The sequence below is a fragment of the Saccostrea cucullata genome, unplaced genomic scaffold, assembly GCF_032062105.1.
Source record: "Saccostrea cucullata isolate Sc308-1 unplaced genomic scaffold, CSIRO_AGI_Scuc_v1 ctg2206, whole genome shotgun sequence".
In the NCBI taxonomy this organism is placed as follows: Eukaryota; Metazoa; Mollusca; class Bivalvia; order Ostreida; family Ostreidae; genus Saccostrea; species Saccostrea cuccullata.
In genome coordinates, this window is record NW_026918046.1 from 68,947 (window position 1) to 91,485 (window position 22,539).

The window sequence follows — 22,539 nt, forward strand, 5'->3', positions numbered from 1 at the left end:
GAAGTTTTTGAATAAAATATGTTTCATAAAAAATGAAAATGTCATTAACATTTACTTAAAATGGGAATTTTGGAAGATAAGTACAAAATGTAGAAAATTTGTCTTAAATTTCACTGATCATCGTTGTTCATATTAATTGCCCACTAAATATATACACTTGTGTAATTAAGAAAATGTTTATTTAATTTTAAGTGATGATATTCAATACATGCATTAATATTTTCTATATGTTACAACAATATGATTACATACATGATTAATGTTTATAAGTATCGCTAATTTTATTGCATTTGCACGTACATGTACATGCGCAAAGATTTTATAGAACAATTTATTGAAAATATATTTTATATTCAATAAAATATATACTATGTACAAATTGTATAAAAAAGAACATTGGGATTTTCTGTTTAGAATAGACACTAATTCAGAACATAATGCATCCTTACTGTTTCTGAAAATAAGGTACACATGTTATATACATACAGAATAATAAAAATATATATAAGGAATATGGATTTCTTATGATGGAAAATTAGTTAAAATTCTGAGTAAATTTCTTTTACAAGGCCAGTATGAGACCAAATACCATTAAACACACAAATCCAACCACAGCAAACAATCCCATCGTTAGTTTTCTATTCTTTGCTTTCAGGACATTGAGGCCATTGTGCACTGACGACAGATTGCCCTGTAAGACATTGTTACGACTCTGTGTCAGCTGAAGTTCTCCCTCCAAGACATTGTTTTGAGACTTTTGCTGTTGTAGTTTTCCTTTGCACTCCTCCATCGCGAGGAGAAGTTGACCTGAATAAAAGAAGGCAGATATATAAAGAACATGCTAGCGTTCTGAGTTTTTTGAAATGAAATCCCCTTGTATAAAAAAAAGTTATATACACTTATGCAACAAAAGTTATACCATATTGTTTACCTATGCAGAGTTTTTTTATATTGAGAACATGAGCATAATGTTTGTTGTGTTTAGCAATTAAGTAAAAAAAAAACCTATGATATAGCTCTTTCAAAATGATACGCATACATTTGTATGTGAATTAAAACGGCCATATAATTTAGTCCTCAATTTTGTAGAAAATTACCAAATTGATTAGATGTACAGTGTATATATATAGCATGCCCTAACAATTTACAATATACGTGTAACTTGATAACATGACAAGGCAATAAACATTAATTTAAACACAAAATTTTAGGTCGGTAATAAAATGGGATATAGCAGAAAAATTTTGCTCTAAGAAAAACCTACTGTATTAAAGCGATTTTTGCCATAATTACGATTATCAAATAAAAACCCTCACTGAGAATTAGATTTAACATTTTAGGTACCTGGTGTTTTACGGGAGGAGTCACAAACTTCATTACCTTCAAGTACTGGTAACAAACAGCCGAGTTCTTGTACTGTAGGACGACGTCCTGTGAAATATTGAAGGCACACATAAACCCAAAGACTAGAAGTCTGTAAAGCTATGTTGTAGCATAAAATCAACAAAATAATAAGGACTTTCCTAAATGTTTTAGGACAAGATATCCTCTACATTTATAACTTCCATTTTACTACATACACAGTTAATTAGTATTTATTTTACACAAAATTCTTATTTTCTTTTTTACATTAAATGTAAATTTAGAATCGACTTTTTATTGCATAAAACGTTTTTAAATTGATAAATTGAATGGCAATAAAATTCCACATGACCTTAAAAGAAACATGACGATGATCTTTTGATTTCTTTAATTCGTAAAAAGCATTTAATAAAGCGTGAGTCAGGACCATCACAAATGCAAAACATGCCCTCGCAAAGAGCATATCTATAAATCAAGACAGCATTTGATATCGATCCCGATGCTAATTACGTCACTTCTGTTTCATACAAGGACAAACTAACACTACTAAAAGCATTTCAGTTACCCACCTAGCTCCTTCATAATGTGTTTGTACATGAGTCTAACATCAGTCTGGGGATCATGTTGAAAAATGTTCATGTAATGCAATACATCTTCTTCATGAATATCATCCCATCCTACAAAACGTGTCAAAACAGAAGTTATCCATACGGTTGCATATATAAATTCAAAATTTAATATATTCATAGGAAACATATAATTTATTGAATTGCATTAATAGTTAAAAAAAACACGCCCCCTGATGAAACTGCAGCTCTACTGATTTGTACGTAAAACAATGGACGATAAGAAAACTTTGACTTGAAACTACGACAACAACAATAAATAAAATACCGTTTCTTTGTTTAGTCTCTTTTGAGGCAAGTTTAAAAGTTTTTAAAATTGTAATCGGACTTAACCTGGAAATAAAGTAGCCCTTTGAAAGGATTGTACAGAAATATCTATTTGAATATTCATGGCAACGCCGTATGTTAAAAAGTAATATACATAAGTATCGTGTATTTTATTTTAATTTATTCCTGTAGAAGAAATTACTGCTTCATTGATTGTTTGTTTGTTTGTTGTTCAACGTCCCTCCCGAGAATTTTTCACTCGTATGAAGACGCCACAACTTGACGGCAGTGGGCTATACCTATACCTATATACTCGGCACTCAGGGCCATTTAGAGTAATAGATATTTTTCATTCTATCGCCTACTGCGACACGACTCATTTAAAGGTCCGTTCTTCCAGCTGGATTTGAAACCGTTACGCAAGGGTCAACTCTGTGCCCCGCGACTCCAGAGCAGAAGATGTACTTGATTTACACAATAAGTACATGTATGTTGTTACAGATTAGTATATATGTGAAAGTCTTAATTGCAGAATGCTCTTTAGTCCGAGGTCTTAAAATCTTGGCCTGAATTTTCCCCCAAACATTTCACTGAAAGAGCTATAAAAATGAGGCACCGTTTTAAAATTTTTGCGGTATATTCTGATATCAAAAAAGAAATGTCAAAAAATAATTCTTGATATCAAAAATTCGAATTCTTGATATAAAAAAATTATTTTCTGATATCAGAAATTCGAATTTTTGATATCAAAAACGCTTGTTTTGTTTCTGATATCAAAATATATATTTTCTGATAAAAGAAAGTGATTTTTTGATATCAAAAAATAGCTTTAAAATATTAAAACGGCGCCCCATATTTTTTGGATATCAAAAAATCAAATTCTTGATATCAAAATTCGAATTTTTGAGATTAAAAAATTTTGTTTATTTTCTAATATCAAAAAATATATTTTCTGATATTAGAAAATGATTTTTTGATATGAGAAAATGATATTTTGATATCAAAAAATCGAATTTTTTAAAATCACAAAATGATTTTTTGATAATCAGAAAATACCTTAAAAATATTGAAACAGTGCCCCATAATAAAACTGAATATTACTGTTTGAATAACCTCATGGACTCACGGCGGGTGTGGCCGGTCGATCAACAGGGGATACTTACTCCTCCTAGGCTCCTGGTCCCACCTCTGGAACTTCCGGGGTCCGTGTTTAATGTCCTCTTAACATATTTGTTACTATTTATGGAATTTTTAGATGAATCGCTGCTCGTTATCTTCACCTTTTACGTTGATTCATACTACTGTACTAAACATGCAGCATACATGATTGTACATGCCTTTATACTATAGTTATAAGTGATACATTTTGATTTCTGACCTGCCAGGTCATGTATGAATGCGTTGAATTCAGGTTCTGTCCACAAGAGTGTTCCACTGCTGTCATGATCAATACCCAGTGATGGTGGATGAGGGAATCCATCGATGTGTTTATCAAAGTCATACACATGCTGTGCATCAACTGGACGCGATCCTTTAAGATACAAGTAATTTTTTCTCTTTATAAAGAATTCACATATTTGAAGAAAATAAAATACGTAGGTACTTATTCTTTGCGTAACACGATTCTTAAAGTTGTTTGTAATTAAGATAATTTGCACAGACATATTGATTGCTCAATTAAAATATTCGGTTATTACATTTCCATTGTACTAATTTCATTTGCTATATACAATTTACTAGTATTTGAATTCTAAATTTTACGTACATGTTGTATTTAAATTCAATGTGGATCGTCTGTACGTTTTGGCCATCAGATTGATACTTTTTCTCGAGTTTAAATATACATTAAGAGGGTAATGTGTAATTAGGTAAAGGATTTATTTTTTTTTGTATACAAATAGCTGATGTTTTTGAAATGTATAAAAAAATAGAAGAAGTATCACAAATAATGCCTGTTTTATGAATGATTATTTCTTTAAGATTCTGGTATAATGTAGCCGAACCATCTCCATCATCAGTAGGATGTTGATGCATCTTAACTGAAAAAGGATTAGACTTCTATTTCATCTGATGTGATTTATTTTTATTCTTAAACGATGTTATTTCAATAATCATCGCACCTTCTCGTGTCTTTCCGACAGGCGGAAACACAACTTCGAGGTTGTTTACGGAAGGATCCGATGCGATTGATCATTATACTCAATTGTAGCATTCTTACATGTAGTTCCAGTTGTATTTTAGTCTTAAAATGAACACAACGTATATAATTATATTATCAGTAAGATCATCGCTTTTTGTATACAGCTGTGTTTGCATAAATCTTGTAGATTTGAATTCAAAAGAGATTCATAAATATATATTTGACGTCTTATGGCGCTGTTGTTCTTTTGATTCATCAGAATATTTTTTGAAAAAACTTAGATCATTCACTGCAGATTTGTGATTTATTCTTGCATCCCCATCCCAATCTTATTATTTTTCTGTAAATAATCATATTTTACTATTATTAGTATGTTGACAGTTAATCACTGTGAATTAATTATTGTAGCAGGCAGTTTTCCCCCGCACACTTTTTTCCAAACAGTGCTTTTTAGTATTTTAAGGAGGAACAGGACCTTTAGCTAAAAAAAATTCCTGTCAAAAAAACGATCCTATCATGGGATTTATTGATTAATTTAAAAGATATCGCCCTCAAATACCGCCCTGTTTAGAGTTTGTATGGAGTTTAGATACTTCATGTTTACGGGCCATAACAGAGTCCATAATGCAAATTTTTACGCACAAACGATAAATATGATAGATAACACTATATACTCAAATATTTCAGAATATTTATAGTGTTTAAATTATCTGAAAGCAATTGTTTTAATTTTATATAGTATTTGGGTGGGATTATTTCTGCATTTTTCAAGGCAGGTTCAACGTCAAAAACCTCATTTGGAAAAAATTCTGTCAATAAATATTTCCAAATTTATGATTGAATGCCAGTCCTTCATCGTAATTTTTTACTGCATAAATATCACAGGGTGAAGCTTACCTCAATATTCCTACAGGACATCGTTGAATTATAGACGTAAGCATGATAAAAACGCTTCTACGACACGTTTGTATTTTCCGAGTGCGGGAAATCAATTGTGACGTCACACGAAAATATAAAAATTCAAAATTATCTAAATAGATAGAATCTCTGCTACTAAACACGAAAAAATATTAATTAAAAAAAAATCTGCTTTAGAAATTTATCATAATACATTGACTGTGACCTGTTTATTATGAAATAAGACTGATCATGACGGGTGTGTGTACTTGATCTCGCTGCACTGAAAATTCAAACACTACGTCTATGACGTCACTGACGTCAGACTGTCAGAAACAAATGTGTGGATTGGGCAACTTCACAATATCTAAATGATGACAAGACCTTTAAAAAGTTTATTAATAATAATTTCTAGAATTAAATGTTTAAAAAAACAATTTTGGAATTAAGAATAAAATTATATATCAAAATTGTATATCATCACCGATTATGACGTAATGTGTCTTTTTAGTCAAGTGACATGTGCCCTGTCTCCCCTTAAATGCTCATTGCGATGCATTCAAATCAGGGGAATGAAATAAAGAATTAATTATATTCGGTTTTGAAGGAAGTTGGAAACACTTACCCTCGACAAGGAATTTTTAAAATCGGATCAAGAATGTGTTGCAGTTCTTTTGTTAAAAGTAGCAGATTATAATAGCATATAAAGATTTATGAGCATGTCTACGAGAAAACCATGCAAGAGGTTATGGGAGCAAGGTTCTCTGATCAACTTCATGTTTTGTGTGTAAATTTCCTCTATAATTTGAAATATTTTGCCACAAATTTTTTTTCAGTGTGGTCTCACTTAAGGGGTAGAATCGACACTGTTACTAAAAATAGAATTCTTGGTCCTTACGCAGGGTGAAAACAGGAATTTTATAGGATTTTATATTTAAAAGTTCAGCATTTTACTTGATTATGATATAAATTATCCATAAATGGTTGAAAGTAACAAGATATACTTGTTTCGGAAATTTTTTCATAATCACAAACTGTGCCCTCGTTTAAGTGCAAAAAGGTCACAAATCTGGCATATTTCCAGATTTTTGAAAACTGGTAAAAATATTAACTTTTCAAAAACCCATAACTCAGAAAGTAACGCTTAGAATCAACTCAATCTCATACCAATTATTAGACAACATGTCTGTCTACATTATATAAAAAATCTGTCTTTGGACTCTCAAATTTTACTTAAAGTTGGACATTTTTTGTGAATTTTCAAATTTTTTCTCATCCCTGAACTTCAGCAAGGAGTTATTTGCTGATTTAAATATTTTCAAGAATTCAAATTTTGCTGTTGAAAAATACCAGTATATTGAAAATTTTTGTTTTCAATCAATAATTATTTTTTAAGGGGTTAAATGGGGTTAAATTGGGGGGGGGGGGGGTAGCAGAATTGTATTATTTTACATTTTCTTTGAGCAGGGTGATATTCACATACTGTTTAGTACCTGTTTGTCAATCAGTAGACCAAGTTTGTTCTTTCTTATCTTAAAAAAAACTTGCTTGATAAATAATAAACAAAGTACACTGGTATCTACTAATATGTAGATGACCCCTTTTAATTTGGAGTTCACAAGGTCAAAGGTCAAGGGTTATAATTCTCGATATACCAGTATGTAGATTTTAATCATTCAAAATCGTGAGGACCCATTGTTTGACAGACATAAAATTTAGTACATTGGTTTCTTGAGAAGTAGAGGACCCCTTTAGATTTTGAGGTCACAATGTTAAAGGTCAAGGGTCAAGGGTCAAACTGAACAAAAAGGAATATCAGAGCTATTTTCTTGACAGATATATTGTAATGGCAACAACCTCAAAATGAATGAACACAAAGTTTTAAAAATCAACAAATTAGGACATTAGTTATTTTATAATTTTTAATTTCATTGCATATTAAAATTTGAATATTACTCAATAACTAAGTACATTCAACAACAAATAAATAACAATGCTTGACTGCTTCCTGATATGTTATATTCACTTCCAAAATTAAAATGACCTTGAAATTTTGTATGCTTGAAAAAAAATCTACTTGCTTAAGTATACATCATGGTTCTAAATTAAGGTAAGATTTAAAAGAAAAAATCACGGTTTCCCCAAATCATATTCTGAATTATTTGCCATAACTGTATACAGGAAATTTATAACAGTTTTATATTTGGTAAAACTAAAGCACTGCTGACCTTGAACTTTGATCTTTTCTAAGATAACAAACCCTTAAAATTTACTCTGTATTTCTGTGTATTCCTGCAAGTGAACCCTGATACATATTAAATATTATTTGGGTTGATCTTGAGGTCTCAATCTTTCAAAATCTATAAGGTGTGTCCAAACTATTTTGTTCAGTATGACCCCATTTTCTTCCTATGTATCATTCAATAACTTCTGGAGAAAATTTAACAAGCACTGAAATTTCCACTTCTGGACTGTCTCCAAATACACAAGAGTAGTACTCAAATCAGGTACCTGTGAAAAAACACAGTTTTCAAATTAAATTGAAATAAAACATACAAGACATATTCTAAGATTTTTAAAATAAATGTCATGTTTATGATAATGATACATTTAAATTAATCTTATTTCTGGATTCTGTAAACAAAACTACATTGGAAACCCTATGTAGTAATTCTTTATAGCTCCACAGCTGAAAATCCCATTGTAAAGCCCAGCCCTAAACAGGGAAATGAATTTGAATAATCTGAAATTGCACGAGAAATATAAGAATGAAAGGAAATATTCTTTACAAAGTATAATTTCCTAGACTTATATTTATAATATTTAATTAGTTACCGGTATGTTTTAAACACAAACTTGTCAAGGAACACATGGTGACCTTTAATTTGAAAAGTACAAGTATTTGACAACTCTTTTTTCCTCTAATCATATATGAAAAGCCGAAAATCATAACTGTAGCCTGATCTTCATAACATTTCATAAATATCTGAAAAAAAATATTTTGTCTAATGAGATTCTTTATGATCAAGCAGCCCACATATAAGGCAATAATGGTGATTTAATTGACAGTGAAGACCCGCCTATCCAATTCTTAATGTACCCTACTGGTAAACAGTCTTTGAAAACCCTGGACCTATTCAACTTTTCATTCCCTCTTCATCACCCCACAAAGGCTACTTATGCTATTTATAATTATTTTGCAATATTGTTGAATTCATACAGATATTTTTATTGCTACTACATGTACAGGTACCAACTTTGAACATGTTGAAATTTCTCTTGACTGGTTTGCTAGGTATATATTCAGGTCCAGTACAATCACTAGATTTAGCTACGTAGGTATTTTTTATAGAAATAAATTACTTTGGTAGCTAAATAAAGCTACTTCAGGTAGGTAAATAAAGCTAACAAAGTAGGTAATTCAAGCTAGTAGACGCATTTAGCTATATCTAGTGATTGTACCAGACCTGATAGTGTCTTGTAAAAAATCTTCTCTTGTCCATAACCAAGTCCCCATCAAAATTGTTTATTTATTTATTTTTTACCTATCAATAAGCCTTTTTATAAGGTACATAGTATTATAAACCAAGATCCACCTACCTGTTTCTTTTTCAAATTCAAACATTGTTGATTCGGTATCATCATATCACTACATCCGTCTTGCTACCAAATGCTGTCAGAATCATATTTCTTCAAAATCAGAGCCATAATCCGAAGACTCGTTGACAATTCACGCACATGAATCTTTTTATGGGGACGTACAAAACGGTAACAAAACGTCTCAGGATGCCATAATGTTTACACGTGGTTCGATCCCGTACTTCGATCCCGATGGTTTTCATAATGCTTTATGCATTTTATACATAGGCCACTAGTATATACGTAACAAATTACATTCACAGGAGGGACAATTTTATTCAAATCACACATAATTGATGCCTAAAACGATTAGATGACAGAAATCTGTTTATAAACTTCGTAAACATAATCATTATCTACCTTCTCTACAGAAGAGCGCAACAGGGGAGATAATTCTAACAAAATCTAAATAAATAGTAAAATACGTTTTTTTTCACAGGAAAAGCAGGGAAAAAATTATTTATAGCTTTTATAAAATTAAAAATGATTTTCATTGTTTATATTTGTAAATATTTTACACAAAATTCATTAAAATTACGGTTAAAAGTAAAACTTATAAAATCATGAATTTTTCCATCATTTGAATTTGAGGTAATTTCATTACGATATAACTTTTTTGTCCTTGAGAGTCCAAAGGTGGATTTTACATATTGTTTGGATAATATCCTAGAGATTCTTAAATGCACAAAATTCTGAAAAAAGAAGCGTCACTTTCTAAGAAATGTATCCTTGAATATTAACAAAAAATGAACCATTATCATTTCTTGGCACCATGCCAATATTTGTGCCCTCGTGACAGCCTTCTACATAGGGGTTTTACAAAAAAAATGATTCCAACTTAATTTTACGACTTAATTCTATGAGAAAACATAGCCCTTTTATTTATATATTGTTTTTTTTCTTTTTTACTTTTAACTATTGAAATTGTCATTTTTACACCAACTTTTTTGCATTTTCCCTTGAATATTGACCAAAATAAATTATTGGCTGTTACTAAAAATAGAAACAACCGATGCAAAAATAAACAACATATTTTTTACTCTTATTGGGTGTCCTTTAAGTTAATAATAAAAATTAGTTTGTTCTTGAGAGTGCCTATCAGAGCATTTTTCTATATATCTGCATGGTTTTCTCGTAGACAGGCTCTTATAAAATATTATGAATGGTTTCTTTGAAGCTGAGTTAAACACAAATTCAGAAAAGTAAGGACAAGGTCAAAGGACAATTCAAGATGAAAAAATGTTTATTCAGTTATCAGGACAAACAGACAGACAGATAGACGGACGGAGAGACAAAAACTATGTACCCCCAAACCTTTGATTACGGGGGCATAAAAAGTGAGGTCAAGGTAAAAGGAAAGGTCAAGGTTAAAAAAAACTGTTGATGCAGTTGCAGAACTCTCCTCAATAACTATCAGCATTTGAACTACATGCATATCTTGGATAGTTTTTTTTTTAAACTGAGCATTGAACAGAGCTAAGCGCAAAGATTCCGGTGATCTTAGGCTATTTACACGGTATGTATCTTTTTTGGATCATCCTTTGAAGCAACAAACTTTTAAAAAATCTTAAAAGGGAATACATGTATGCATAACGCTACAGTAAATAATATTTGATTCTTTGTTTTATAAATTTTTTTAAAAGAGAACCTAAAAAAAACCCCGTTGTATTCTTTTGAGATCTTGCAAATCCATTCAATTTTAAGGCTACAGGAGTTTTGATACTGGGGATGATGGTGATCAAAGCATGGCCTTAAGGCCGGTTTACACTATGCATCTTGACACATGCATCTAAACTCATGCTTCAATTTTGAATCATGCATCTTCTTATTTACACTATGTGTCTTGATGCATGCATCTTTAGAATACTTTGTAAAGATGAAGTTTATCTTCTTAAAAAAAATAACAGTACCTTCAAATTTCATTTCCATATTTATTTTAGCTGAACAAATTATTCTTAATTTCCTTTTTATGACAATTCTTGGAAGATATAATTCATATTGACTCCAAAACAAAAATTCCTTTATATTAAAATAATCAAACAAGTTTTTCTAATTGTAGTTTTAATCAGTATTTTCTGTTTTTGTGTATCTTGGGAAGCTATTTTTGAAACTAAATGAAAAAAATAAGGTTTATGATTCAATATCAACTCTGACCTTTCTTTTCATTGGTCAGTTCCATGCATCTTGAAGCACGGAATAGAACAAGTTCTATTCCATCGTTCAAGATGCAACACCCATTTAATTTGACACAAGGGGCTTTTACACTGTGAATCTTGACACATGCATCCAAGATGCATGCTTCAAGATGCATAGTGTAAACCGGCCTTTAGATCTCTTCGTGTGTGTGTGTGTATGAATCTATGTGTGAAAGTAAAGGGGGGCATCACCCTGGAACCCCCTTTCAAAAATTTCTGGACTCGCCCAAGTCCCCAAGTGCAAATTTGGTGCACTCTAATGTTACATGTAATTTGTTGGCACAATTTGTGAGCAATGAGCATAAAATTAGCCCCCGGATAACTGTGCCCATGAACATGCTTTTATGGACCGCATGTATATGTGTGCCCCCTCGGCACAATGTTTGGCATTAAATTTTTTTTTTTTACTATCATCTGTTCTCTTGCAAAATGGCCATACTGCAACATATAATTAAATGTGTGAAAAATAATTCAAACGAAAACATATTCAAGTAACACAGAAGTCTCTAATCGGTTCTTACATGTCTATTAGGAAATAAACATAGTTTTGATTTGTCATGCTTGGGTCGACAAAATGCATGTAGGTGTCTCTTTTTTTAATTAACGTATCGCCAAACTCCGCCCATCGCGATATGGGAGATAACTCCTATGATGCTCCGACATCATCAACATAGCGTGTAACTCAGTATAAGTCGACGCCGGTTGACTTGTCCGAAGTTCCTGATGATTTTGCCGCAAAATATTTGCCATACGAACTCACTTTGAGACAAAACAAAGGGCAAATGCTTTTATAAAAGCTTTCATATATTTCATTCACTTAAAATATTAAAAAATGATTCCGTATTATCCCTTTCTGGGAAAGTTTATCGAAGCATGATGAAGTCTGAGTTCCCTCATACTGTAAACATCCATGTCGACGAAGACAGAAGCACATTGCGACTGCAAATGTGGGTGCATGTAAATGATAAATTAAGACAACGACCTTTCATTCAATTTGTAATCTAATAATTTTATTAAATCAGCAATAATATACAAAACCCATACGACATTGTCAAGACATGCTTTTAGTTCCCATCTATAAGGGGATAATCCTTTGATTCTGAAGGGGGTGTCTGGCTGATAAAGGAATTGAATGCTGAATCAGTTTTGGAAATAAATATTTCCTCAAATGGAAGAAAATAAATAATATGCCCACACCACCACCACAATAATCTTGGGTTGTCGACGGCGCCCCCCCCCCCTTTTTTTTGGCTTGTTAGACATTTTCAGTGAAGCGGCCAATAAATAATATGCCATTGGAAATAAATAATCCGTCCTTCACCGACATGACAATAAATAATCTGACTCTGTCTCTGAAAAAAATTAAATGCAAGCCCCTCTCCCCTTCCCGAATCAAATGGTCATTCCATAAATCTCTCGGACGCCGATAATATCAACTCTGGAAAAAACTTTCTTCTTTACCTTTAAGTTCTGGTGGAAAATGTGCATACTTTTAAGCAATAATAGAGAGTAGTGCATGAAGATTTTGAATAATTTTGGTCAGATATATATTATGTATACAAATCTAACATACAAAGTTCGTGTTTTTCTGGGACAACCCTCATATAACAAAGTCGGACTAATTCGTTACAGATATTGGTTATAATACCGGTAATGACAATGTATGTCTTTATATAAAAAATGAAGTTATTAAATAATTTCGATATGTTGCCAATACATGATGGTGTTCTTAATAAATTTAAAAATGCTAGTAATAAGTGGGAGGGGGGTGGTAATTAAAAAATAATTTTTAGCGATAAATAGAATCATTTTTAATATGTAGATTAATTCGAATTTATTTTTTTTAAAAAGTGAAAAATAAAAGTTTATAAACTTAATCCTGCATATGCAATAATAACTGGTAATAAAAACCGTTAACTTTCAGACACAAGTCAACACGATAAATGTAAAATTAAAAACTCAAAAAGCGTATCTAGTTCTCTTTTAAAATGTGTATGTATTTTGACAATTATTTTGAGGGCAAAACATGCACATACGTAGAAGTGTTATGAACTGATTAAGCATACATGTATTACGAATTTTTACGAATATTCGTTTTTTTTTATTTCTAACGCAAAGACAGTCTGTCAAATGAATCTCTATACCATGTATACTGTGCATGGATTTATACCGGTTTTTGTGTATCAAACTAAGAAAGTATACATGTATAAACATAACAAACAAGTAAACGAGTTTTATTTCATTTCCTGACCAAAATATTTAGAGGTCCCAAAACGTGTAAACTCAGTCCCGAAATGTGTTGTCAGGTCTCGAAACGTCGGCGTCCCAAAGCATGGCGGTCCCGAAACATCCATAATTCCCTTTCGGGATATCTGTCATCGGTATTGCACGTTCCCCAACTGCATATTTTAACCATCATAGACTTATTTGTTCAATTTGTTTATTGTCGACCACTCAACCCACTGAGAGTGTTTGTCGGAGCATGTGGCGGAGCAAGTTTTTACTGAACGCGCAGAATAAACGAAATTATTTCATTGGTTGAAAATTTGTTGTGATTGACAGCTGGCGATACGTTAATTCTAACCCTACTATGGATTACCTGTACCGAAATCTCTTCAGAAATTTGTGTGTCTATCCTTTTTTTACATTGAGTAAAGACACTAAACCTGTGAAATTTAATTTATACTAAATTTCAGCCTCTATGATTAAGAATGGGATATTAAAAATCTTTTCACATTACTCGTGGGACTTTCCGGGAGAAACAGTTGTTATTATATTCATCTATCGTAATACAAGTACTAATATTTCCAATGATTTGCAGAACAGATTTTTAAAAAATGCATACAATTACTAACATAATATATACAATTTTGAATAAGATTAGTAGCTTGAATTAAGACTACACTCTTCAGGGCAGCAGCCAAAACTTTTTAACTTATTCAATATGCGTAGCTTTTTTCTATATTTAGACATTACGCTTCATGTACATGTGTCGCGGTTAAACCCCCCTTCAAAAACGATGATACGTGGATGTGGCAGATATTTGTCATATTTATTTAGTGGAGAAAGTTTAACAACAACAACAAACAGAAAAGGCAATCTGAATGATAATTTTTAAAGTTGTCATTTACATAGTGACATAGTCAAGTGACCTTTTACCTTTTACATAGTCACGTGACCTTTTTTAAGCCGATATGATAAAATTGAAAATGGAGGATATATAAACATTAACATCCAAGTAAGCAAAACTTATTTATGATGATCACGCATATACATGTAGAAGGACACTTCGTGTCATAATAAGATTAAGGCTTCATACAATTTGTAAATTCTTTTTCTTCACTTCCTTCTGGGTCTGGTTGACCTATTTTTCGACTTAAGGGAGAATGAGCTAGGGGACGACGGTAGCACTGGTCTAGGGACCACGGTTTTCAATACATATTTTTTAAAGAAAAGAGAAATGGCTAAGCCCTCAGGTTGGTTAAAGAAATTATAGTAGTATACATGTATTTAAGGTAGTTCTATACTCGGCGCTAAATGGGCTCAATCTTAAAAAATCTGCTTTTATAAGTTAAATATACATCCCAGCAATGGATAGACACAAGAAAAATTATATGTCAACATGTTCACTTTTCTGCTATTGCCTATCGGAGTACATGCCCCGAAATGTAAAATACTGAAATTTACCTATCCTACATTTTGTTGTATTTAAATGAATTAAAATCTAAATATTCAACTTTAATAAACAAAATAGAGTAAAAACTTGTTAGTAAACCATATATAATCATTGTTTTGCATGAATTATTATAATTATTTGCACTTTGCTAGGCTAACGTATCAAAATGAAATATGAGAAAATGTGCTTCACAGGTCAATCTCGGTCATTTTAGAAAAAATTATGGACTCAAACTTCAAAAATTTGCATTCTTTTTACTAAATAACATTTAAGAAAAAGAATAAGCTAAAAAAAATTATATGTTGACGCATTACTTTTCCTGGTATGAGCTCTACACTAAAGGGACCCCCATAATTTCATTCATCCAAAAGTAATATATTGCCACATTTTCCTGTAGTTCTGTTAAAGTTTGAGTGTATACTTGTATTAACAAGGTTGAACATATTTAAAACAATGATAATACACACCCAATACCCATTGTCCCAAAAATTTATCTTATAATACTCTAAAACATTAAAACACCACTTGTCCGTAAATTGGAGACAATGAAAATGGGCGTGATTGACTGATTCTCACTAAGCTGGAAACTTTTGTTACAGAAAGTAAGTATGCTGCGAGTGAATCAACTTTTTTCATATAATGATCATTTTTCTAGCCTAAAGATAATTTTGCATTGTGATTGTTGGGTAAGCCGGTTTCAGGGGGGGGGGTATGCGTCTTATGAAATAATTATTATTCAAGGTGAATTTATAATTTGTGATGGATAAAATTAATTAAATTTGTCTAAGTCAAATCGTATTAATTATTTTTCTTGCGAATTATCACTATTAGCTTTAACTTGGCCACCGACAATAGTCGCCTCGACTTTCATGTACTGATGTAGCATGTTCGTAGTCCGTGTTATCGGCGCGGCATATTACACATGTATCATTCACAGAAATGTTGTTTTATTACCTAATTTTTTCTGTGTCAACCGAAAGTTGTTCCAAGTCTTTTCTTTTTTATTAATTTATCCTTAAACTGTAGAATCACTCAATGTTTGTACGTTTGTTGACAAGAGCGACTTCGAGCAAAATCGTTACCGGATATTTAAAACGCTGATTAAAAGTCAAACCAATATAGTTCAAAAATCACATCTCGGAAAAAATAAGTGTGTTTCCGGTTTTACTATTCGTAAATGACGTAGTGCGAGTATAGACCTACTTTAAAAAAACAGAATGTTACCAAACTTATTGTGCACTGCTTTGATTGCGCATTTGTATTCAGGCGCGGATCCAGATATTTTTTCCCGGGAGGGGGGGTCCACCTCGGTCAGAAAAAAAATCAAATCCCAGAACTTTCCTGAAAAACAAAAAAAAAAAAAAAAAACAACAACTAAATTCGCCCAAACTTCAAAAACCTATTTCGTAGGAGGGGAGGGGTAGTCTATGACTTTTTTTTTTTTAGAAATCTTGTGCACAATCCCATTCCTAAATGAGAGAGAGAGAGAGAGAGAGAGAGAGAGAGAGAGAGAGAGAGAGAGAATCAATACTTTGCATGAATTTAGCTTACATGTTAGTGTAGCACTATTCTAATGTAAAATTATAGAGCAAAATCACAACTTTTCAAATAGATAACTAAATTATAAACATTTATACTGAAGCCAAAAAAAAGGAAAAAACTGAAAATGAATTGAAGGATATAACATGCTTAAATTAATTTTCTTTTAAAATTTATATTTACCTTCATTGACATACTTTTCTGTTCTGGGTATAACTTCTATTAAAAATGGCATAATTTAAAACATGTCGAACCACAAGAAAACTCAAAATATTCCATGACTCAAGATAATCAAATAAAATGTGATTTAAATAAACTTTGTTACAGACAAGTATACAAGTTAACCAATTTCAAGACACTCAAAGTTAATTTATATGGAAAATATACTGTAGAATGTATACTACCTTAATATCGACAAAAATCTTTTTTTGAGATGATGCCTTTTCTTAACATGCGCAATCGCAACCTCGGGAAAATGGCAGCCATTTTGGTAGTCTCGTTTTCCCCAGACTCTCGCTCTCGAGACTTTGCCCGAGCGAGAGTCTGGTCTGCTTCCTATTTAATTTTTGTAACCAGGAGAGGTCGCTAAACTGCTAACAAGATGGCGACTCCCATGAAAATACATGTGAGAATTTACTTTTTAAACAAAGATATGTGCGTTTTTTGTTCCTTGTAAAGCAGACAAAGGTATTTTATTATAAAACCAGATAAAAGTAAAGGCGCAGCCTCTGACTTTTTAAAGAATACATATCTTAGCATCGAAGAGAATGTATCAGCCAATGAAAATCCATACCGATTTCTCGGTAAGCCTCGATTTGAAATTACAAAAATTAACAAGAAACATATATTGACGCAAGCGTCAAAAATCGGCCGCAAATCAATTAATTGTTCCTTTTATGAAGCATCTAAAGACTGAAATGGTGATGTAGATCTGTTTTTAAACACCCAATTTTATGTTAACGCCCCCAAAATCTACCTGATTCAAGATCAATAATTCACCGCCTGTGAATCATTAAAAAAACAATAGCTTCTGATTTGATTGACAGGTAAGCTACCTGTGCCTCCTGATAATCTGAGTTTGCATGTTTTAAAAACAATTACCTGGTCACGCGTCAAACGCTTTCATGTACCCGCATAGTATACACGCGAGTTAGAAAACTCCAATATGCTTGAATTTTATTTCAAAAAATAATTGAAAGTAGATTATTAAACAAAATAAACTATTTCTTTTCTATCTTCACTGCTGTTTGTTACTTGTAAGTGTAATATCGTCCACTTATCTGTTGAAAAAAGACCGCGTCCACAGAAATCGGCTCTATATATTTGCCGTAATTGGAAGGCCGACGATTTAAATTATTTTTTAAGAAATGGAATGTAAGAAAAATATTCAGCACTAATAAACGGCATAGCATAGGTTTTAAAAGATGTTTTATTTTGTACTATGGCTACAATCCACACGATGTTGTACAGAACTTGATGTCAGAATTAATGCTCGAATTTCCTCTAGCGTCTGTATATAATAGTGATCGATTCTGAAAAGAAATCTTTCTAACAATAAAATTTTGTTAACACACGGAGAATCAAAAATATGGAATATTTTGGACAACATTGCTGGCCAGAAAAAAACATACAGATCGCGGTAAATGCATGTTCACATGCACGACGGATAGGTGGATTAATAATTTTTTTATTTCAATATTCAGACTTTTATCTTCAAGTGATTTCTTTTATTGAAGATTAAAAAAAATAAATATTATTGATTTGACGTTTTTACTCGTGATTTTTTCTTTTTATCAATTATGTAAGGAAAAATTTTTATAAAACGATATACATGTATCTTATTATTTTTTTTCCTTCAAAACATTACCATAATTACGATAAATGCTTTTAGTTTACAAATAAATTTCATATTAAAATAATTATTTTAAGTTGTTTCACTCAAAACCAGACACAAAACACGTAATGTTGACCCTGATTACCAAACACAGACTTCCTGTGTAATGCTACGTATACACAGATTTTTGACATCTTGGGTATTGGGGGTCTCCAGGTAAATAACACCACGTTACTTCGACCACTCCCCCTCCTCAGGTAACCGTACGGTAAAAAAATTGGGTCTTTAAAATAGCTTATATTTATCTGTTAATATATATCCACAGGGGCCTGTAACATACTGTTTTTGATTTTACGTAATCACTATATATATACAAAAAAGGATAGTGATTACGTAAAATCAAAAACAGTATGTTACAGGCCCCTGTGTATATATATCCTCGTGACATTAAACGCTTGTGCACAACATTGCATGATTTTCTTAATTATATAATGCATGTTCAGTATTACATGTATATATAAGCAAAGTACCCCTGGTCCTCTGCGTCAACAAACCGTGGGCTGTATAATTAGGAGGCATTTACATTAAAAGTTTAAAACTGAAGTTTAATGTAATCTACAACTAGATATGCAGTGTAGTTTTAATTTGATAAAAACGCAACAAATATGAGGGGCTCCCTGCTCTCTCTTAGAGGAAAAAACTAAACTCCCTCTAGATCCGCCAATACATTTCTTCTCTTTCAGTTTCTTTGAGTTGTAGCGGGAAAACTCTTGGCACATTGTAAAACGTGCATTATCCTCGTCTGCTAAGGGCAAAATCTCGTAATATTCTGTAGCCTGCTAGGTCTTTTGATGAATTTATATTTACCCATATTTTTGAAAATTTTATATATGTACATGTGAACACGTCATTTTAAAATAAATACGTACGACAAATCATGTTTAAATAGAGAAAGTAAAATTGTGCAAAATACATAACGCGGTCTTTGCTTTAGACTAGGCCCAACACATGTCCTATTTTTCTCCGCACCTCAAACATGTCTAAGTTTCTCAATCAGGATTGGATGAAATATTTACCTCATTCTTTATAAAAAAAATAATTTTATGTTTATTGTGTGTTCTTGTTAAACATTTAGACGCTCTTTTTAATATACTATTTTATTAATGTTAAATATTTTTATTTAAATTGTTTTAAGTCCGCAGAAACGCACAGCGACTTCAAACTTTCATATCATATAACCGACCGCCTCCTGGCGGCCGGTAAATAGGAATCAGACCAGACTCTCGCTCGGGCAAAGTCTCGAGAGCGAGAGTCTGGGGAAAACGAGACTACCATTTTGGAGAAAATAGACTAGGTCACCTACACGTTTGTTGCAGTACACACAAAGTAACTCGTACACTGATTGGGTTTTTTAGCGGCTCATACGGATCCGGGCCACAATTAAAGGGTGAAGGTCAAATGGTTAAAACGTAGCACATGTAGGAAATTCATATGCCTCCCTTTCAATGATAAAAATAAAAATAGTTCACATGTTTTAGATACTTTTGGGGTATAGAATAAAAGTATAGTGTCTAAAGTTTACAATGATATGCAGCAAGGTGCATTTCAAGCAAAAATTATGCCTAGAAATATGAATTGAAAAGAGCATTCATTTGGTTTGTTTACACTTTTTTTGCCAAGCGAGAGCTATTCTGAGGTCATGACGTCAGAAGTTTATTAATAACCAGGGAATTCCACATTGAACACCCCTATTTCTGGATGTGAATATTTATCTGACACATTGCTCTATCATGTGGTCAAAGATATTTTGGAAATGAAGATTTTTAAAAAAGTTACAAAGAAAATAAAACACATGTTTTTACTATATAAGTCTATATGTAAGCTAATTGTGGTCCGGGTCCTTATGATACACAAACCGAGTCGTACACAAAAAGTCAACTCGTACACAAATCAGAAGTCAACTCCTTTTTTACACTTAATTTGTTTATTGCCTATATGTTTCTAGTTTACATGGAATTAAAAATAGTTTTGATCTCTTTAAAAGCAAATAGAGGTGGATAGATAGATGATATCTATATTGTGTGATTTGATATTGGCTTTATCCAACGAGTTGAAATGGTGTATATATTCGCGAGGCTTGCCGAGCGAATATACACCATTTCAACGAGCTGGATAAAGCCAATAGCAAATCACACAATATAGATGTTCTATTTATCTTATGCGACTTTCATTTTAACAAAACTTTGAGACTTCCCCTGCGGAACTACACGAATGATTACTAATTCAAATTGATGACGTACAACTTGATGACGTAGCACCGAACGTTGACATCCCTCGAAAGAAAGTAGATCTTGTTCAAAATTTAGAATTTTTGCTATCTGCGTCTTTGAAAACATTATGTGACAATTGCTGGAGCTTTAAATTACATCAAACGGACTTCTGATTGAAAGTTGTAAGGACCATTGGATCATGAAAATGAACTCGTTTGGACAATGGCAGTACAAAACGTGATAGGCAAGGCTAGGGGCCTACTGGTAGATTCATTGTTGATCCATGGTAAGTTACACCTACGTTACTAGGTAGGCATACGTAGTATAATATAAGAAAGCATTATTGAAGATGTTAAAGGAATCTTATAACAACAACTTAACTGCTAGGCTTTACTTTGTCCGAAAACGATTTAAAAAGGGGGGGGGGGTAACATCTGTCTTCAACAGACTAGCCAATACAGGTTCCTTGATAAAATAAGACACTTCTTTGACATATACGAGTCTTTTTCTGGCTTTTAACGATATTATCGCTCTTTATCATTCATTTTATTAGGGCAATAATAGAGATCACAAATAAAAGTTTCAAATAAAATTTTGAAGCGAGGGATCGTGTCAAAACCGGAAGTGCTATTGATAAAGCATCTACCCGTTGATAAAGCATAAGTTTATCCAACGACCTGTATCACCCACACGTATGAGATAAATGGAATGTTGAAAAAAATGAAAGATAGTGCAATTTATGTAAAAATAATCAAAAAAGGAAACGAAATTCATTACTTACTGGAATGTAACGTTATGCAATATTAGAAAATATTTTTGGTGCAGAAATACGATATGTATCCAACTGTTATAAAATATTGTAATTTGCACAAGTACGTATCTAGCATTCTTAAGAAAATTTTGTATTATATTCATCACAAAAATTTTGACACTATCCTCCTGTAATTTCTTCGAATCCATAATTACTGTGAATATATATATATTTACCTCTTGTACCATACATATGGTTTTGAGAGAATGCATGAAAGAAAATATCTCTTTTCTTCAATCCTTAAACTTCACCATGGTGCGAGAGACGTGTTTATCCTGCAACAAAACTGTACATTTTTAAAAACTTTTTTAATTTGATAAGTTTAATGGAAATTGTATGCAATGATACGATATACCATATATACACTGAACCAAACTTCTAAGTGTTCACCTAACATTTTTGAAGTTTTAAAGAACAAATGCAAACAATAAATAATTCCTTTAATTCTTGGTTAATGATACATATTTAAGTTCGATGTTGCGTAAATTTCATGTAAGTATTTCGTCAGAATTTTAAATGTGTTCAAAGGGATTCAGTTCCGGGAATTTGACAGTGTATCGTCACACAGATGCCTTTTGGTCAATATTCTTGGGTGTTTAGCACATAAGTGCGCCGCTTTAAGGATAATTCAGAGTGCTTGAGGTGATATAAGACTGCCACGAGCACCGATTTCTTATCATTTCCGTACGATTGAAATAGTGTGTTTCCATGTTTCTAAGTTTTTTTCAGAACACTTTAACACTCTTTTAACCTGGTATGGCACGAAATTTTCTCCTCAGAAGAAGATCAAGGTCACTTCCGGTGTGTTAAATATTGTCAAAAACTTTCAAATTGTGATAAATTGGTGATTGAAAAATGAGCACAGCCTATAGAAGAATGTGTTTAAATGGGTTTTGATACTGTTTCATAATTTTTAAAAGTAATAACAAGAACAATTAAGCACTGAAATAAAAGTGAGTAAAACGTGGTACAAAGATGGTCCATATATCAACATTCCAACGGCTCTCCCTTCTATCTCAATAGTCATTTTGCCAATGTTTTGTGTTTTTTAGTGAAACCAGTTTTAAAAATTTGATAATGACCTCAAAAACATGCTTATTACACAAAACACGTGCCGCAAATTACAGATTTATTGTTTTTAAGCTTCGTCATGGAACATTGGTTTACATCGATGATATTGAATTTTTTTTTCTACAATTGCTGAGAAGACTCATTTATTGTAATAATTTGAAAATAGCATACCATTCTATTAAGTAGTTTGTAAATAAATACATTTATTAAAG

The 22,539-nt window shown here is 32.0% G+C and overlaps 2 protein-coding genes across 2 annotated transcripts in view; one reads left to right on the forward strand and one right to left on the reverse strand.

Annotated features, from left to right (window-relative positions):
- The window catches only part of LOC134239325 (uncharacterized), a 41,524-nt gene that overhangs the window by 3,237 nt on the left and 15,748 nt on the right, over positions 1-22,539 (forward strand). The gene's annotated exons all lie outside the window — the stretch shown is intronic.
- Positions 124-4,289, reverse strand: LOC134238976 (uncharacterized). Its single transcript, XM_062721155.1, has 5 exons — positions 4,259-4,289; positions 3,634-3,786; positions 1,932-2,039; positions 1,345-1,431; positions 124-807 (listed from the first exon to the last, which is right to left on the reverse strand). Exons 1-5 carry the CDS (start codon positions 4,287-4,289, stop codon positions 563-565), a joined length of 624 nt encoding a protein of 207 aa, XP_062577139.1. The 3' UTR covers positions 124-562.